At 46.2% G+C, this 19,305-nt stretch overlaps 1 protein-coding gene across 1 annotated transcript in view; it reads right to left on the bottom strand.

Moving 5' to 3' along the window:
* LOC144603165 (zinc-binding protein A33-like) overlaps nt 1–19,011 on the bottom strand; it is a 39,577-nt gene extending 20,566 nt beyond the window's left edge. Inside the window, exons 1-5 of the mRNA XM_078416333.1 lie at nt 18,601–19,011; nt 18,414–18,509; nt 17,696–17,929; nt 16,980–17,002; nt 164–282 (exon numbers count right to left, since the gene is read on the bottom strand). Of these exons, the coding sequence (XP_078272459.1) occupies nt 164–282; nt 16,980–17,002; nt 17,696–17,929; nt 18,414–18,509; nt 18,601–19,011 (883 nt within the window). The remainder of the gene's footprint in view (nt 1–163; nt 283–16,979; nt 17,003–17,695; nt 17,930–18,413; nt 18,510–18,600) is intronic.
* Nucleotides 19,012–19,305: the final 294 nt, after the last annotated feature.

Genomic DNA, 19,305 nt, shown 5'->3' with positions numbered 1-19,305 from the left:
TTTCTGAGCTGCATCGCTCTCTGACTCTGTGATGCTTCCCAGCTTAGATTAATCTGCCCGAGAACAACATTTCAATTTCCCTTCATCAATAACATCAACCTTTTGCATCTCAGTATTAAATAAAGATATCAAACACAAACAATGGAAAGGGATGAAGTTTTACCTTGCTTGATAGTATCAATTGTTTCTCTAAATACGGTGTTGAGCCAAAACGGGTTATCAAATCTTTCGATCGGCAAGGTACCACCTACAACTGACAGTGGTTTGACTTCATCACGAACCCTGCAAATATTTAATGACTGGTTGTCAATCGAGCATCAGCATGTTTTTGAGCTGGTCTACAAAATCATACAGTGTTTCAGTCCTACCTCATCTTGCAACCAGCTTCCTCCTGCAAGACATAAAACACAAATCACAATGAACTGAGATGGACTTCCCTCATCTCGACAGTGGGAATTTCACACAAACTGCCACAAACCTCTGAAAATTCCCCTTTCCAAACTCTGAGAAGATCACAGCAACTCTTTCCCAATTAGTTTGCAGGCAGTGCTGAGCTCCCACACATTATGAGGGATGCCATTTAGATTTTTTTTAGATTTAGATTTAGAGATACAGCGCGGAAACAGGCCCTTCGGCCCACCGGGTCCGCGCCGCCCAGCGATCCCCGCACATTAACACTATCCTACACACAGTAGGAACAGTGGGTTTTTTACATTTGCCCAGCCAATTAACCTACATATCTGTACGTCTTTGGAATGTGGGAGGAAACCGAAGATCTCGGAGAAACCCCACGCAGGTCACGGGGAGAACGTACAAACCCCGTACAGGCGGCGCCCGTAGTCAGGATCGAACCTGAGTCTCCGGCGCTGCATTCGCTGTAAGGCGGCAACTCTACCGCTGCGCCACCGTGCCGTCCCAAAAATATTTAGTTTTGGAACAGCTGCACATTGCTGGGACACAGGGAACATTGACCCAGCTCTGAACCACGGATAAATGTGGCATTTATTTCACAAATGCCACCCACCATTGTGTGACCGTGCACTTTCACCTCGCCAAAACTGTAGTGTAACCCCTCACCTTCAAAAATGTCACATTGTCTTTCCGATCCAGCTGTTCCTGTAAGCTTTTGATTTCGGTCTCAATGGAATTTAAATTCTCTTGAATCTCTTGAAGATTTTTCTCCATTCTATTCACAAACTTCTTCTCTTCCTCCCGGATATCTGCCGTACGTGCTGCTCTTTCTCAGTGAGAATCTGGTGCAGTTCAGCAAACTGGGATGTGATCTGTGACTGAAGGTTGTGTGACTGTTTCTGTGAAATGAAAGGTGAAGATCAATATGTCACAGTATTATGTTTCCTCACTGTATGGAAAATATTATTTGGCCAATTAATATCTGGGCATAGAACGCAGGAATATGCCATTCCACCCACCATATCCATACTGGCCACTGTATGGATCCTCACCAATCCCATTTACTTCCATTTTATCGATAGCTTTGATTATCTTGAGAATTCAAGAGCTTGTCTAAATGCTTCTGAGATGTCATAAGAGTAATCTCATATTCCCATCAATCCCATTCCCCTTATCCAGTTCACTGCCAAATGGCCCTTTCTCATCCCCATTAATTCCCATTAATTCGCCCACCACCTATATTCACAGGAATAATTTAAAGTCGGCGATTGCCCATTAAACCAGCGTGTATTGGGGACGTGGAAGGAATCCGTCGCGGTCACAGCGAGAAGGCGTGAACCACACGGGCAGCACCCGTGGCCAGGATCAAACCCGGTCACCAGAACTAGGCGACGGCAGCACTACTTGTGTCACTGCGCTGCCCTATTAGTACACGTATCACAGGGATCAAATCTACACATGATCAGGAAATCGAAACTGGAAAGCCTCACCAGAACTCCAGAAATCTCCTGTTCATGTTGCTGCTCCATTTGCTGGATCCCTGATTGCTTTTTTGTGAGAGACTGGATGAAAGATTTAACCTGATCCTGGGTTTGTGTTCGAAAATCAGAGGATTAAAGGGTTAGACAATAAGGAAGGAATTAAACAATAATAGAGATAAAATGATGGAGTAACTCGGCTGGACCGGCAGCATCTCTGGGGAGAAGGAATGGGTCTGAGACTCATCCCCAGAGATGATGCCAGCCCCGCTGAGTTATTCCAGCATTTTGTGTCTCTCTTTGGTTTAAACCAGCATCTGCAGTTTCTTCATACACATAAGAATTAAACAATGATGGCATCAAAATCGGTTTGCTTTTACCCTGTAGATTTCAACACCTTCATCTACCGGCAGGAAGCAGTGATGAATGAATGAATGAATTGTCATTTATTGTCATTCAAAATAAGTTGAACGAAAATCATTTGCCACGCAGCCACAACAGTACAGAGTAAAAGACACAAGACACACAATTTTAACACAAACATCCATCACAGTGACTCCTCCAGACACCCCTTCAATGTGATGGAAGGCAAAACATTTCTTCTCTCTTCCCCCATGCTTCTCCCACGGACAGAATTATGTTTAAGTTAAGTGGAGAAAGATTTAATAGAAATCCGCGTCGGTTAACTTTTCACATCGAAGGCGTATATGGAACAAACTACTATAGGAGTTAGATGAGGTCAGGACTATAACAGCATTTAAACGTCGTTTGGACAGGTACGTGGATGGGAAACGATAGAGGGATATTGGCCAAACGCGGGCTGGTGGGATTTGTGCCGAAGAGGCATCTTGGTCGGCACGGGCAAGTTGGGCCAAAAGGCCTGTTTCCGTACAGTGTGACTCTATGACTCTGTGAGCAAGGGACAGGGCCGGCGCTAACGAGGCCTCGGGTGTAACTGACTTGCACCTGTTGGGCCGCGGAACCCGCCGCCCGCACTTCCGTTCACAGCCCGGGATCAGGATGGATCCAGACCTCCCTCCGGCTTCATTCTAATCCCCGTCACTGCATCTGCCTCTCATGGACCAGTCTTCAGCTCACACCTTCCCTCGGCGACAATGGGTCGACCTAGGCACCATTTGCCATTTACCCTCTTCTCTTCCCCCCTCTCTCCCATCAGGCAAAACATATGGAGCTTTGCAAACGCACTCCTCCAGATTCAGGGACAGTTTCGTCCCAGCTGTTATCAGGCATTGAAATCATCCGACCACAACCAGAGAGCGGTGCTGAACTACTATCCACCTCTTTGTTGACCCTCGGACTATCCTTAATCGGATTTTACTGATTTCACCTTGCACTAAACGATATTCCCTTGTCATTATTACACACTGTTAATGTCTCGATTGTAATCATGTATAGTCTTTCCGCTGACTGGATACCACGCAACAAAAAGCTTTTCACTGTACCTCGGTACACGTGACAATAAATTAAACTAAACTAAGCTATTCTTGCGGCCAGCTCTAATGGGTCCTGCACTTTCGTCGCCTCCAGCTCTTCACCCCCACCCCACCTGCCTCAATAGCCCAAATAAGGGACCCGACCCGAAACATCACCCATCACTTTTCCCCAGAGATGCTGTCTGACCCGCTGAGTTACTCCAGCATTTGCGTCTATGTTTGGTACCATCCAGCATCTGCGGCTCTTTGTTTCTACACCAAGTCTCCGAGCTTCTTATGTCAGGTCAGAGGGCGGCAATCAAAGTGCGACCTCGAGGATTAGGGAGAAGGAGGGAAGCAACAGGGGCAGGTGATCAAGGTTGCAAAAATGTCAAGGTATTGGACCTCACAAATGAAATGGACTTGCAGTATCATTAACTCCATTGAATTATTAGATTAATTCAATAGATATTTCCAATGTCATTTCATTGGATTTGGATAATTTGCAATACATGTCACATCTGACAGATGGTTCCATCTGAATTTGGACGATATTCCGTTACCCACAGTCCAACAATAAGAGCAATAAAAATAAGCAATAACACACACAATCACAAACCAACACAAAACAAAAAAAAGAAACATCCATCACATCACAGTGAGTCTTCTCCAGTCACCTCCTCACTGTGATGGAAGGCCAGAATGTCTTTTCTCTTCCCCTGCTGTCTTCTCCTAAGGTCAGGCCATCACAGAGGACTCTGTGATCTACGGACTGTTCCCAGGGGCGCATTCAGAGACTGACATCGAGTGCTGCTGGAAGGTCATCAACTCGGTGAAAGACGCTCTTTTGTCTGCCCGAACTTTGTTGACCTCCCAGCGGAACGAGCTGTCCGTCGGGGAATGTTGCCAACAGGCCCGCTGCAGACTGCAGGAGTACGTGCTGAGGGACGCACTGAAGCTTGGTGCAGCCAACGCCAAGGCTATGTGAACCAGAGCCCAGATGGTCCCAGCTGGAGGCCGCCAGCTCCAGGTGTTTGGCCGATGGTAGGCCGCAGCGTGAACGGAGACACCACCCAGAAAAAAAGTTCGCGTCTCCGTTTCGAAGAGACAATTTTACAGTTCCCCCCCTCCCCCCACACATAGCACACAACCACAAAAAAACACTACATCACATCTAAGCACTACAATTAAGACAAAAACAACAAAAAACACAAAACACAAACGGAGTGCGGGTGAGCCGCAGCTGCTGCGCAGCGCCACCACTTCCTGTCAACTTCGGTAAAAGCTTCGGGTAAAATTTAATTCCCTTAAACTAAATACATCAGTGTTTCCGATCGCCAATTCTTCATTATATTAGGCTGCACAATAAAATTACTTCTACAGCAAACACTATAATGAAGAAGGAAGGAAAAAAACTGCAGATGCTGGTTTAAATCAAAGGTAGACACAAAATGTTGGACTAACTCAGCGGGTCAGGCAGCATCTCTGGAGAGAAGGAATGGGTGACGTTTCGAGTCGAGACCCTTCTTCAGACGGATGTCAGGGGAGGGACAAGGATAGGATTTAGTCGGAGACAGGAAGACTAGTTGGAGAACTGGGAAGGGGAGGGGACAGAGAGGGAAAACAGGGACTATGTGAAGTTAGAGAAGTCAATGTTCATACCGCTGGGGTGTAAACTACCCAAGCAAAATATGAGGTGCTGTTCCTCCAATTTGCGCTGGTCCTCATACTGACACTGGAGGAGGCCCAGAACAGAAAGGTCAGACTGGGAATGGGAGAGGGTGTTGAAGTGCTGGGCCAACGGGAGATCAGGTTTATTAAGGTGGACTGAACGAAGGTGTTGAGCGAAACGATCGCCGAGCCTGCGTTTGGTCTTGCCGATGTACAGAGGTTGACATCTGGAGCAGCGTATACAATAGATGAGGTTGGAGGAGGTGCAGGTGAACCTCTGCCTCATCTGGAAAGACTGTTTGTGTCCTTGGATGGAGTCGAGGGGGGAGGTAAAGAGACAGGTGTTGCATCTCCTGCAGTTGCAGGGGAAAGTGCCTGGGGAGGGGTGGTTTTGGTAGGAAGGGACGAGTGGACCAGGAAGTTACGGAGGGAATGGTCTCCGCGGAATGCAGAAAGGGGAGGGGATGGGAAGATGTGGCCAATAGTGGGATCCCGTTGGACGTGACGGAAATGTTGGAGGATGATTTGTTGGATATGCTGGCTGATGGGGTTTAACGTGTGGACAAGGGTGAAACGGGTCTTCCCCTCTTCCATTATAGATGAGGCTCTCACTAGGGCCTTCTCCATTTCCCGCAACTCCGCTCTTGCTCCCCCTCATCCCATTCATAACAAGGACAGAGTGCCGACAACGTTTTCTGTTTTTTTGTTGGCAGTTTATGGTCAGACTCACATTCCAATCGACCATTGAACCGGAAAATCTTTAAAAAACGCAATATTGAAAATCTAAAATAAAGACATAAAATCCAATAAATACACAGCAGGCCAGTTAGCGGCTGAAGAGAAAGAAATAGAGATAATGAATCAGGTTGAACACCATTCATCATCAGTATTAGATCTGAAATGTACGGTCTGTATCTCCTTGCAGATGCTGCCTGACCTGCTGAGTATTTGGGACAATTTTTGCTTCTATTTCACATTTTAAAGCCTCGACGCATTAGGTTTGGGCCACAGGTGTTGTAACGGGTCACAGAAGTCACTTATTAAATCAGATTCCCGCTGTTTCTGCAATTGTCAAAGTTAATTATTGTAATGCATTATTATTATTATTATTAATTCTCAAAGTCACAACTGGTCTGTGGTCGCACCACGTGGCTGTGCTGCCATCTAGTGGAAAGATCGAGGTTAGACACAAAATGCCTGTCCAAAATGTACCTGTCCAAGTGTCCTTTAAATTTTAGATATACAGCGTCAGGGTTCAATCCTGACTACAGGTGCTATCTGCAAAGTTTGTACATTCTCCGTGTGACCGCATGGGATTCCTCCGGGTGATCTGGTTTCCTCCCACACTCCAAAGATGTGCAGATTTGTAGGTTAATTGGCTCTGTTAAGAATCTTAAAACCTCCCCAGTGTGTATGATAGTGTTCATGGTAATGGTCATAGTGTTGGTCGGCACGGACTAGGTGGGCCGAAGTGCCTGTTTCCGAGCTGCAACTCTGAACTAAACTGTATGAAACTATGTCCATCCAATAGAACAGATGCCACTGGAGTTGGATACCCTGCTGTTAAGAGTTGATGTTGGCATCGTTGTGGGCCGAAGGACCTGTCCTTGTTCTGTGCTGTTCCAGTGTTCTACGGATATACGCTGACATCTTCAAGATGTTTGAAGTTGTGACGCTCTTCATCAGAGGCACAAGCATTCCCAAATGGACAATAATCAAGAGATATTAGGGCAGATACACAGACAGGAAAGGTTTCGAGGGATAGACACGAAGTGCTGGAGTAACTCAACGGGTCAGGCAGCATCTCTGGAGAAAAAGAATAGGCAACGTTTCGGGTCGAGACCCTTCCTCAGTCTGCAGCATTCCTTTGTATAATATGGGTGAATATGTTCACATATTCTGTTGTGCTGCAACCAGTAAGAATTTCGTTGCTTCACAGAACATGTGAAAATAAAACTCTCTTGACTCTTGGATTGAAAGCATCTGTAAATGCTGGCGTCTCATAACTGTTCTGTAGCTTTAGCATTTTGTACGTGATTATATATTCTAAAAAACACCTCCATAAGTCCCATGGCATGATTTGGCACAGAATACAGAAAGAACATTGTAAAAGTCTTGGAGTGGTTCAATCTGAGCCACAGCTTACTGTTCCAATGCAGATTATAAGCAGATGGTACTGTGCTAAATGTCGCAACACTCCCTGCTCACCAAGGGCAATCTACAGAGGGCCCATTGACCAACAAACCCGCATGTCTTTTGAATGTGGGAGAAACCCAGAGCACCTGGAGGAAACCCACATGGTCACAGGGAGAACGTGCAAACTCCTAACACACAGCACCCAGGGTCAGGATAGAACCCTGGTCTCTGGCCCTGTGAGGCAAAGGCTCTACCTGCAGTTCCACAGCACCTCAGAAATATTAACCCTTCCCTTCCCAGACACTGTATACTGCCCAACCTGCTGAATGCCGCCAACGTTTTATTTTTTGTTGGCAGTTTATGGTCAGACTCACATTCTAATCACCCATTCAACTGGAAAAACTAAAAAGAAAACACGGATGCTGAAAATCCAAATGGAAACACCATTCGTCATCAGTATTAGATCTGAAATGTAAGGTCTATTTCACCTTGCAGATGTTGCCTGACTTGCTGAGTATTTGGGGCAATTTCTGCTTTTATTCCACATTTTAAGCCATGCATTTGGTTTGGGCCGCAGGTGTGGTAACAGTTCGCAAAAGTCACTTATTAGATCAGATTCCCGTTGTTTCTGCAATTGTCAAAGTTAATTCTCAAAGTTACAGCTGGTCTGTGGTCGGTGGCGTTGCTGCCATTTAGTGGCAGAACCAAGAAGTGACGCAGTTCACGGGTTGAAATGAACGGATCGACAGCTCTGATTCCACTTGCTGTTTATTTCACCCTTCCCACATTTGTTGAACAAGTTTACTGGCCACGTATGTGCACATACAAGGAATGTGCCTTGGTGCTCTGCTCCCAAGTAACAACACGAACATACAGTAAACAATTAAGAATAAAGCATAAAACATCAAGAATAAAACATTGTAGTTTAAACACTCAAATGAAATAAAATAAAGTTAAAGTAAAATAAGAGTAAAAGGAGGCTACAAACATTTGGTTATTGAGTAGAGCTACTACTCGCAGGAAAAAAAGCTGTTTTATGTCTGGCAGTGGCGGCTTTGACAGTCTGGAGTCGCCTTCCAGAGGGAAGTGCTTCAAAGAGTTTGTGGCCAGGGTGAGAGGGGTCAGAGATGATCTTGCCCATCTGCTACCCTGGCCCTTGCAGTGTACAGTTCGTTGATGGCGGGAGGGTTGCAGCCAACAACCTTCTCAGCTGATCGAAAGATTCGCTGCAGTCTCCGGATGTTGTGCTTAGTAGCTGAGCCAAACCAGACCATGATGGAGAAGGTGAGGACAGACTCTACGATGGCAGTGTAGAATTGGACCATCATTGCCTGTGGCAGATTGTGTTTCCTCAGCTGCCGCAGGAAGTACATCCTCTTTTGGGCCTTTTTAACTGTGGAGTTGATGGTGGCCCTCCGTTTAAGGTCCTTGGAGATGATGGTTCCAAGGAACTTAAATGACTCCACAGATGTGACTGTGGTGTTGTTGATGGTGAGTGGGGGGAGGGAAGGGGGAGCTCTCCTAAAGTCTACAATCAATTCCACTGTCTTAAGAGCATTGAGCTCCAGGTTGTTGCGATGGCACCAGAACACCAGCTGTGTCACTTGCTTTTTTAAAAATTAATTTTATTTAAATTTTAACAAAACACCTTCATGTTACAACTCATAGTACCCAATGATACCTACATTATAAATTCGATTATACATTATAAATTCGATTATACATGTATTGTTCTGTATTATCTCTGTAGAGCATCCATTTTCTCCAACCCCCCCGATATATCAAGTACTTCTGAAAATTAACAATCCTTAATCCAATTGGTCCCCTCAATAGTATACAGATCTTATTGATAGAATACATTAGGAAGTAGGTTACAACGGTTAATTATCTTATCTTGGTTTTATATTCTTAATTCTTGTCAACTTTGAGCAAAGATTCAAACACGATGTCAAATATATCAAAATTGTTGAAACTGATAATAGAGTTAATCATCATTCATTCATTAAGTCTTCTTGAGCTTTTCTCCCTGGCAATTCTTCAGCAAAATCTTGTGCTTGGACAAGGTTTTTGAAATTTTTATTTTCTCCAGGGTTGATCGTAATCTTCAAAGTAGCCGGGTGCAGTAAAGTGAACTTATAACCTTTCTTCCATAAAGTATTTTTTACCTTATTAAATTCTCTTTTTCTGCTCAACAAGGCATAACTGATGTCTGGGTAGAAAATTATTTTAGTACCTTCATGCACTATTGGTTTCCCCGCTCTTATGTTATTCCCGACTGACTACAGAACCAATTCTCGATCTTGATATCTTAGGAATTTAATCAAAACAGATCTTGGCTTTTGATTAGCTGAAGGTTTCGGTCTTAGAGCCCTGTGTGCTCTTTCTATTTCCATCACACCTTGTTTATTTATTCCCAGACAAGTCACTATCCAGTCCTGGAAAAAATTGATTGGGTCTTCCCCCTCCACTCCCTCTGGCAAACCAACAATTTTAACATTTTTTCTCCTGTTATAATTTTCCAAGGCATCAAACTTCTCCGCCATCTTTTTGCTTTCAATTGCTGCCGCAGCATTTTTTTCCACTCTAGATTTTAACATTTCATGTTCCATTTGTATATCATCAACTCTATGTGTCATTGTTTGAAAATTCTCCTCCATTTGTTTCAGTCTTATGGATTCCCTTGATGTCCTTCCTAAGTACTTTCACTTCATCTTTCATCAACATGTTATCTCCTTCGATTTTCTTAAGCCTGTTAATAATTTCTTTCAACATCGTTTTAATGTTAGTCTCTGTATCTTCTTGAACTCCTTCTTCCTCGTTTCCACTACCACTGCTAATGAAGCCTCCCGTTTCCTCATCCTCACTCGTGTCTGAGGATTCAGACACGACTTCAGTTAGCTCGCGAGGACCCCGTTGTGTTTCACCCCTAGTCAAAGGGCGCTTCCTAGGAGTAGTAGACTCCAGCTTCGCACCGGAGCCCTCCCTAGACTCTCCACCTGCTGAGGGTTCACCAAATCCAGGCCCCTGCTCCCTCTGGGTTGTAGGCCTACCTTCGATTTTTTCCTTGATTCCTTTGCTGGAATTCCTTTCTTCTGTGGCAGTTGTATTCCACTTTTTCCTTTCTTGCCAGGCATCAGTACGTTCTGTATCCTTTCAGATTTAATTTAAAGTACTTGATTTCAGTTGAGTACGTCTTTTTTTGGCAGTTTAGGGCTTTGTTTTTGGGAGTGCTGAAAAATTATGTCTACTCAGCCAAGCATTGGACACGCCCCCCAACCCCCCCCCCCCCCCCCCCCGCCCCGCTGTGTCACTTGCTGTCTGTTGGCAGATTTCTCCCAATCCTGCATCAGTCCAATCAGGGTTGAGTCCTAAGCAAACGTGAGATTTACATTCCCCTTGGTTTTATTTCCGCGCTCACTGGGGGTTTTACGACGCGGAATTTGGGGATTAGATGGGAGCCATTCAGCGCCGACCTGTTGTCCACCGGGTTTCTGCCCCACAGCCCCTGAGCCCCGCTCCTGACGCCGGTCGCGGGACCCGACCCTTTTACACACCCGGAGCGGAACCGGAGCAGATTCTCAGCCACTTGTTTTCATCCCAAGGCCCGAAGAAAGGATAAAGTTTCTGCGTGAATTTATTCCCAGTGAAGGTGTGGAGATGGGACTTGGTGTCCGCGTCGTAAAATGAAACTGTCCCGGACTCGTAACTGAGATAAACTCCCACCCTCCCGGTGATGGGACGGGCGGGGAGGCGGGATGGAGGGGAGGTGAATGCATCAAACCCGTCACCCAACCCCCGCCTGATGCTCCAGACTCCAGTCCCCGGGGTCAGTGTGACCGGTCCCTTCCTCTCCACAGACTCTGCGGCGACTCCCAGACTCCAGCCCCAACTCCCCGCCACCCCCACCTCCCAGTAATGTCTCCCCGATGTGAATCCCTCCGATCCCAGCACACACGCCCTGACTGTAAACCTCTTCCCGGTGTCAGGGAGACTCCTCCGGGTCCCGGTCAGTCTCACCCTCTTCTGATCCTCAGACACTCTAGATTTTAACATTTCATTTTCCATTTGTATATTATCCACTTTATTTGTCACTGTTTGAAAATTCTCCTCCATTTTTTTCAAAATCTTATGCAATTTCTTGTTATCTCTCCTCATTAATTTGTTATCTCCTTCAATTTTCTTAAGCCTGTTAATAATTTCTTGAAACATCGTTTTCATATTAGTCTCTGTATCTTCTTGATTTTCTTCTTCCTCATTTCCACTTCCACTGCTAGTGGGGTCTCCCGTTACCTCATCATCACTCGTGTCCGAAAGTCCAGACTTCAGCAGCCTCTCGGCAAACAGTGGGCCTTTTTGGTAACTCACGGTAACCCCCTCGTATTTTGCCCCGAGTCAAAGAGCGCTTGCTGGGAGTAGCCGACTCCAGCTTCGTACCGGAGCCCTCCCCAGTCTCACCGCCTGCCGAGGGGTCACCAAATTCAGTCCCCTGCTCCATCAGAGCTATGGACCTACCTTCGATTTTATTTCTTGATTCCTTTGTTGGATTTCCTTGCTTCTGTGGCCGTTGTACTCCTCTTTTCTCTTTCTTGGAAGGCATCCGTACGTTCTGTATACTTTCTGTATATTTTCTGATTTAATTTAAAGTACTTGATTTCCTTTAGTTCGTCTTTTTTTAGCAGTTTATGGCTTTGTTTTCGGGAGTGCTGAAAAGTTATGTCTACTCAGCCAAGCATTGGCACGCCCCCCCGTATTCTCTTTCTACTAACCGGATAGCACGCAATTAAAGCTTTTCATTGTACCTCGGTACACTTGACAATAAACTCAACTGAACTTAACTTTAGGATGACATGATATGTTCCAGTTACAGGAGATTTTTACAGCCCAGAATTAAGGCTACCCATTAGTAAAGAGCTGTAGGTAGGCTTGGGGCAATCATGGATATCGGTTTAGCAGAACAATAGAGCTTTGTTTACTCGAGGCCTTGCAAGAGTCTTTCTTCCATAATACCGGTTGCCACCAAAGCTGAAGTGAACAGTAATCAGTCGGAATTTGTAGGAAGGAACTGCAGATGCTAGTTTGAACCAAAGATAGACACAAAAAGTTGGAGTAACTCAGCGGGACAGGCAACATCTCTGAGAGAAGGAATGGGTGACGATTCGGGTGAAGACCCTTCTCAATAGACAATAGACAACAGGTGCAGGAGGAGGCCATTCGGCCATTCGAGCCAGCACCGCCATTCAATGTGATCATGGCTGATCATTCTCATGTCTCCAAATGGTCAGAATGCGTACGAAGGAACTGCAGATGCTGGTTTAAACCGAAGATAGAGTCTGAAGAAGTCTTAATCCGAAAAGTCACCAATTCCTTCTCTCCAGAGATGCTGCCTGTCCCGCTAGGTTACTCCAGCCTTTTGTGCCTATCTTCAGCAATCAGTCGGTGTCAAGCTTTGAGTTTAAAGTTTGAAGATGTTGGAGGGGATGATTGAGGTATAAGTGAGGAGAGAATCAGGCTGGCAGATGGCATCACAGATCCTGATTACACGATCATCAGAAAAAAGAGAAGGTATGAACTTGAGTTAGTTTAATAGCATTAAATTCTCCAAGTAAGTTTTAGAGATATAGGTTTCAAAGGTCTTTTATTGTCACGTGTACCATACACCCAGACGAAAAAAAAGCAACAAGACACAGAATTACACAAAAAGTATTTCTGTTTCATTGACGGACATAGTTAACGCGTTGAAATGAACGGATCGACCGCTCTGATTTCACTTGCTGTTTATTTCACTCTTCCCACACTTACAGATCGCCGTGAGAAGCACTTAGTGACCGAAAATGTTGCGAAAAAAGCACTTATTGAACCTACATTTTTAAAGTAGTATTTATTTATTGCAAGTCACTTAACATACACAGATCAGCATGGGGCCCCTATGCTCGTGGGCTCCCGGGCAAGTGCCCATCAGGCCCATGCGTTAAGACGGCCCTGCATGACGCCGGTCATATCATATCATCATATCATATATATACAGCCGGAAACAGGCCTTTTCGGCCCTCCAAGTCCGTGCCGCCCAGCAATCCCCGTACATTAACACTATCCTACACCCACTAGGGACAATTTTTACATTTACTCAGCCAATTAACCTACATACCTGTACGTCTTTGGAGTGTGGGAGGAAACCGAAGATCTCGGAGAAAACCCACGCAGGTCACGGGGAGAACGTACAAACTCCTTACAGTGCAGCACCCGTAGTCAGGATCGAACCTGAGTCTCCGGCGCTGCATTCGCTGTAAAGCAGCAACTCTACCGCTGCGCTACCGTGCCGCCCCCCGGGACCCGACCCTTTTACACACCCGGAGCGGAACCGGAGCAGATTGTCAGCCAGGTTTTATTCCAAGTCATGAAGAAAGGATAAAGTTTCTCCGTGAATTTATTCCCAGTGAAGGTGTGGAGATGGGACTTGGTGTCCGCGTGGTAAAATGAAATTGTCCCGGATTCGTAACTGAGATAAACTCCCACCCTCCCGGGGATGGGACGATCGGGGAGACGGGATGGAGGGGAGGTGACTGCCTCAAACAAGCTCCCACAACTGATGCTCCAGACTCCAGTCTCCGGGGTCAGTGTGACCGGTCTCTTCCTCTCCACAGACTCTGCGGCGACTCCCAGACTCCAGCACCAACTCCCCGCCATCTCCACCTCCCAGTAATATCTCCCCGATGTGAATCCCTCCGATCCCAGCACACACGGACTGCCTGTAAACCTCTTCCCGGTGTCAGGGAGACTCCTCCGGGTCAGGGTCCGTCTCACCCTCTTCCGATCCTCAGACACCTCGAGCCACGGACCCGCTGTTTCCACATCCAGGGTGACGGAGACTGGGGGGAGAAGCAGAGAATCAGAGAGTCCCCGGGGGTCGGGGGGAGACTCGGGCAGCGCGGCCCCGGGACCGGGGGAGAGGCCGCTCGGCCTCAAGCACAGGCGGGCGGACAACTGAAACCCTTGCCCGGGGTTTCACCCCCGACCACAGCGTGTGGACAACAGACATCTCTCCAGGAGTTTTTATCCGGGGATGGAGAGGGGAATTTCATGAGGTGGGGGAGGGTGGACGGGGAGGACGAGTGTGGAGAGTGAGGAGGATTGCAAGATTGCGGTGGGGATGGAGGAATAAAGTGGGTTATTCAGATATGGGCAGTTCGGTGCAAGAGGAGATTGAGGTGAGCGGTAATTTGAGGTTGTTAAAGAGGAGGTAGAGGTGTGGGGTGGAATTGCCATGATCATAGTGAATGGGGGCAGACACGAGGGGCCAGATGACCTGCCCCTGTTTCTTTGAGTGGAGGGTGAGAGGGAGGGAGGGGTGGCTTGGACCATGGAAGGAAGCAGAGGTTGAATGATCAAGTGTTGGACAGAATGGGTGGAGACTTGTGGTTGTGGGGTCGTTGAAAGAGAGCGCATTCACGGGTGGATTTGATGGGTGTGTACAACTAACACACTGATCTCATTGTGAACCAATATATGAACTTCACTGAGGGACCTGACAATGTTCTGCATGTAAGACTGGTCCAGAAAATGAGGGCAGGTGGGATCCAAGGTGAGCTGGTGAAATGGATCCACAATTGGCTGGGTGGTTGGAGGTAGAAGGTAGCGGTAGAAGGGTGATTTTTCTGCTTGGAGGTCTGTGACTGGTGGTGTGCAGTAGAGATCGGCGCTGCAACCTTTACTGTTTATGTTATATGATCATGGCTTGGATGTGAATGTGGGAGGTGTGATTAGTAAGTTTGTGGAGGAAGCAAAAATTGTGGATAGTGGGGAATGTTGTCAAAGTCTACAGCAGGATGCAGGGTAATTATCTAAACCTTATTTGCATTCAGAGATATCAAATCATGAGAGTGCAGGTTTATATTGAGAGCAAGGAATTTTAAAGTATATCTGAGATTTAGGTTTTACTAGACCAAGTTGGGCCCAAACCTCTCCTGCATTGGTGCAGCACCCCCTCATCCCCCCTCCCCTGCATTGGTGCAGCACCCCCCCCCCTTCCCCCTACCTCCCTGGGAGATAAATTTAAACTTTAAAATGTGAATAACTTTAAAAATATAACACCGATTTCAATTAAACTCTTTCCATTCGCACCAAAGGGACGACGGTAAGTAAGGTGGGCCTAAAATTGTCGCACTAGCGTGCACCTTTTTGTCTGTAGCTCAGGAACAAACAAACAAACAAACGAGAGGTTTAGTACATAGATTTACACTGAGAGTGGGTGATATCTGGAACATGCTACAGAGGAGATGGTGGAGTGAGATATCATCGCTATATAGGAGATATTTAAATAGTTGAGGTGCAGAAGAATGCCGATGGAATGTGGGCAAATCGATTAGTATAACTGGGAAAAGATGGTCATGGACACAATGGGCCAAAGGGCCAGCCTCTGTAATGTATAACCATGGCTCTCAGGTCCAAGAGCACTGAATGACTCCACAGCCACCGGTTCAGGGTCGTTCCTCAGTCTCTGCGTGCAGTAATGTCTCCTTATCTCTGTCCTACACGGTGCGACCCACATTCTGAGAGAGTGCCCGCTCTCCAAACCCATCTGACAGGGGAACCATCCTCCCTGCATCCATCCCACTGAGCCCTGTAAGGACTCTGTGTTTCACCGAGATCTCCTCTAATACACCCAAACGCTCGAGTACACAGCCCTAGACTACCCAATCTCACCCCGCACAGCAAAATCATTGTCCCAGGGACAAGGATTGTCAATCTTTGCCGCATTCAACTCTGTGTAAGGTTTATCATGCTGTAGGTATGAAAAAAACTAAAGATCACAAGAAAATAGCTGGAGGAGTAGACTCCACTCCTCAGGCCGACTCCGCCATTCAATGTGATCCTGACTGATCTAAAATGGCACCAATTCCTGTTCTCCATAACTGCCAATTTGTCGATCCTTCAAATATCCATCTGTGTTCACTTTGCCTATTCCAATAATCTGACCTATCACTACCTCCTAGGGCAGAACATTTCAGATGTTCACTGCTGTTTATGTTATATTTCTAAGGCTTGGATGTGAATGTAGGAGGTATGATTAGCAATTTAATTGCAGCAACCTCTATGGTCGGCTGGCCAGGAAGGCTGGAACGTATGGAATCCAGGGTAGTTAGCCAATGGGTAGACATGTGGCCTGAAGGTGGGAGACAGAGGGCGGAGGTAGAGAGTTGCTTTTCAGACTGGAGGCCTGTCGCAAGTGGTGCACCACAATGCTCAATGATGAGTCAATTGTTGGTCCCTATTCATACAAATGATTAGATAAATGACAAGTATGTGGGTGGCATGGCTAGCAGGTTTGTGGATGAGACTAAAATTCATGAGACATGGTGGCGAGTGAAGAAGGTTGTCTAAGATTAAACTGATCGTAATGAACTGGGCCAACGGACTGAGTAATGGGAGATGCAGTTTTCTAAACTTCGAGGGCATCGGTTTAAGTTGTGAAGGGAAAGTCTAAAATGTTCTTGAACAGCAACGTTTTCAGGCACTGGGTGGCAGAGAGATAGCTGCCATCGGAGGTGTAGAGGCGAATACAATTTCTCTCGGCAATGTTTGCATCTGTGTTACTAAAAGGCATTATAAACAAAAGAGAGGAAACTGGACAGGTTTTACCTCGCTTAATGACAGATGTTTCTCTCCACAGCGTGTTCATCAAAAAGTGTTGATGGAATTTTTCAATCCACAAGGCACCATCTGTCACTGTGAGTGCTCTATCTTCATCACTAATCCTGCAAGTATTTAGCAGCTGGTTATAAACTGAGCCTCAACAATTTCTGTGAGCTGTTACACACAAACATGCAGTATTTCAGTCAAGAGCATATCCTACCTCATCTTCCTCCCAGCTTCCTCCTGCAAGAAATAAAACACAAATCTGAGCAGACTGAGACGGGACATCCACATCCCAACAGCAGGAGTTTCACACAAATCACAACAAGCCTCAGAAATGCTCCATTGCCCAGCATTTATTGTCATCATCACAGAGACAAATATTGGACATTGCCCTAGAGATTCTACAAGTGTATTAATAGCAAAATAATAACTAGGGGGAGAATAGGTCCCTTTAAGAGCAAAGGGATAATTAGGATAGGATAGGATAGGTCCCTTTAAGTGCTGGCGACCTCAAGGCATGTTAAGGGGGGAAATCACAGGACTTGATGAAGTGTATCCGAGAGCAAGCCTTCAACAGATCGGTTTAACGCCGCGTAATTCTTTCCCACTAAAGGGGAACATAGGACAAACTTTCCACATGATCTTTTGATTTCCTGGAGATTTTCCATCTTTTCTGGGAAATTTCAAACATTCGCTATCTCAGTGACAGGATCACAGTAACTCATCCCAAGGAGACCGCAGGCAGTGCAGAGATCCCGCAGATTATACGGGAGGCCATTTAGTTTGGGAACAACAGCAGCACAGCTCTGGAACAGACGGAGCATTTACCCAGTTCTCAATTAGTGGCAAATGCAGCATTTATCTCAGAAATATCCCCCACCATTTTGTGACAGTGCAACTTTCACTTCGCCGAACTGGAGTGTCACCCCTCACCTTCAGAAACGCCACACTGCCCTTTTGATCCATCTGTTGCTGCAACTTAAAGAGATCCTCCTCAATGGAATTTAAATTCTCTTCAATCTCTTCAAGTTTTTTCTCCATTGTATTTAGAATCCTCTTCTCTTCCTCCCGGATATCTGCCAGTACGCGCTGCTCTTTCTCAGTGAGAATCTGGTGCAGTTCAGCAAACTGGGATGTGATCTTAGACTGACGGTTGTGTGACTGTTCCTGTGAAATGAAAGGTGAAGATAAATATATAATGTCACTGATTGCGTTTCCTCACGACTTTGACGGTGACATTCCTCCGGTGCATTTTTTATTTGCTTTGGCAATTCAATCCTTTGTCTAAATGCTTCTGAAATATCGTGACAGGAATCATATAACCCATCAATCCTCTACCCCCTATGTAATTCCCTCCTTTTCACGCGCCCTTTAATTCCCATTCATCCGCCCACCACCCACTTTCCCAGGGATAATTTAAAGTCGCCCATTGACCATTGAACCAGCGTGTATTGGAGACGTGGAAGGAATCAGAAGCGGTCACAGGGAGAAGGCGTGAACCACACGGGCAGCGCCCGAGGTCAGGATCGAACCCGCTCACCAGAACTAGGAGACAGCAGCACTACTTGTATCACTGCGCTGCCCTGTTATTACACGCGTCACAGGGATCAAATCTACATGAGGTCAGGAAATCGAAACTGGAAAGCCTCACCAGAACTCCAGAAATCTTCTCTTTCTGTTGCTGCTCCATTTGCTGGATCTCTGATTTCTTTTTTGTGAGAGACTGGATGGAAACGTTAACCTGATCCTGGGATTGTGTTTGAAAATCAGAGAATAAAAGTGTGAGACAATAAAAGAAGGAATTAAACAATGATGCGATCAACATTGAGTTGCTTTACCTTGTAGAATTCTGCAGCTTCTGCGATCAGCGCGAAGCTGTGAGACTTGTGTTCCCGCCCAGCTGCACAAACCACACAGATCAGCTTCTTGTCAGTTTCACAAAACAGCTTCAGTTCTTCCTGATGTTCCCCGCAGTGAGGTTTACTTTCCTTCTCTTTGAGATTCAGGCTCAGTGTTCGAGCTTTCTCAGCCAGTCTCGCCAAGGCCCGACTCACCCTGAGGGTGCGGTCTGTAAACACCTCTCTACATTCCGGGCAGGAGTTTCTCCCCTCCCTGTCCCAACTCTGTGTGATACAGGAGCGGCAGAAGTTGTGCCCACACTCCAGTGTAACCGGATCGGTGAAGAAATCCAGACAGATGGGACAAACTGCCTCCTCCGTTAAACTCTCGACCTGGTCTCTCGAAGCCATTTTAACCACCACTTCCTGGTTCAAAACGCGTTCCCTTTCGCGCAGCTGCTGGACCCTTGCAGTATCGGGGCACGGCTGAGGGGAGGCGGAGCTCAGCCCTGTCAATCACAGCCCTGACCAGCAAGTGGATGTTATTTGATATAAGCTGCGGGTAAATTTCATTCCCTTAAACTAAATACATCAGAAGAAAGCTGGCAAAATGATCAGCTCCATTCAATAGTGACTGAGACACTATTGGGACTATTCCTTGGAGCGCAGGGGAATGAGGGGTGGTCTTTTGAGGTGTGTATTCAA

This window comes from Rhinoraja longicauda, chromosome 19, assembly GCF_053455715.1.
Source record: "Rhinoraja longicauda isolate Sanriku21f chromosome 19, sRhiLon1.1, whole genome shotgun sequence".
NCBI lineage: Eukaryota > Metazoa > Chordata > Chondrichthyes > Rajiformes > Arhynchobatidae > Rhinoraja > Rhinoraja longicauda.
This window is presented reverse-complemented; position numbering and strand designations above follow the sequence as displayed.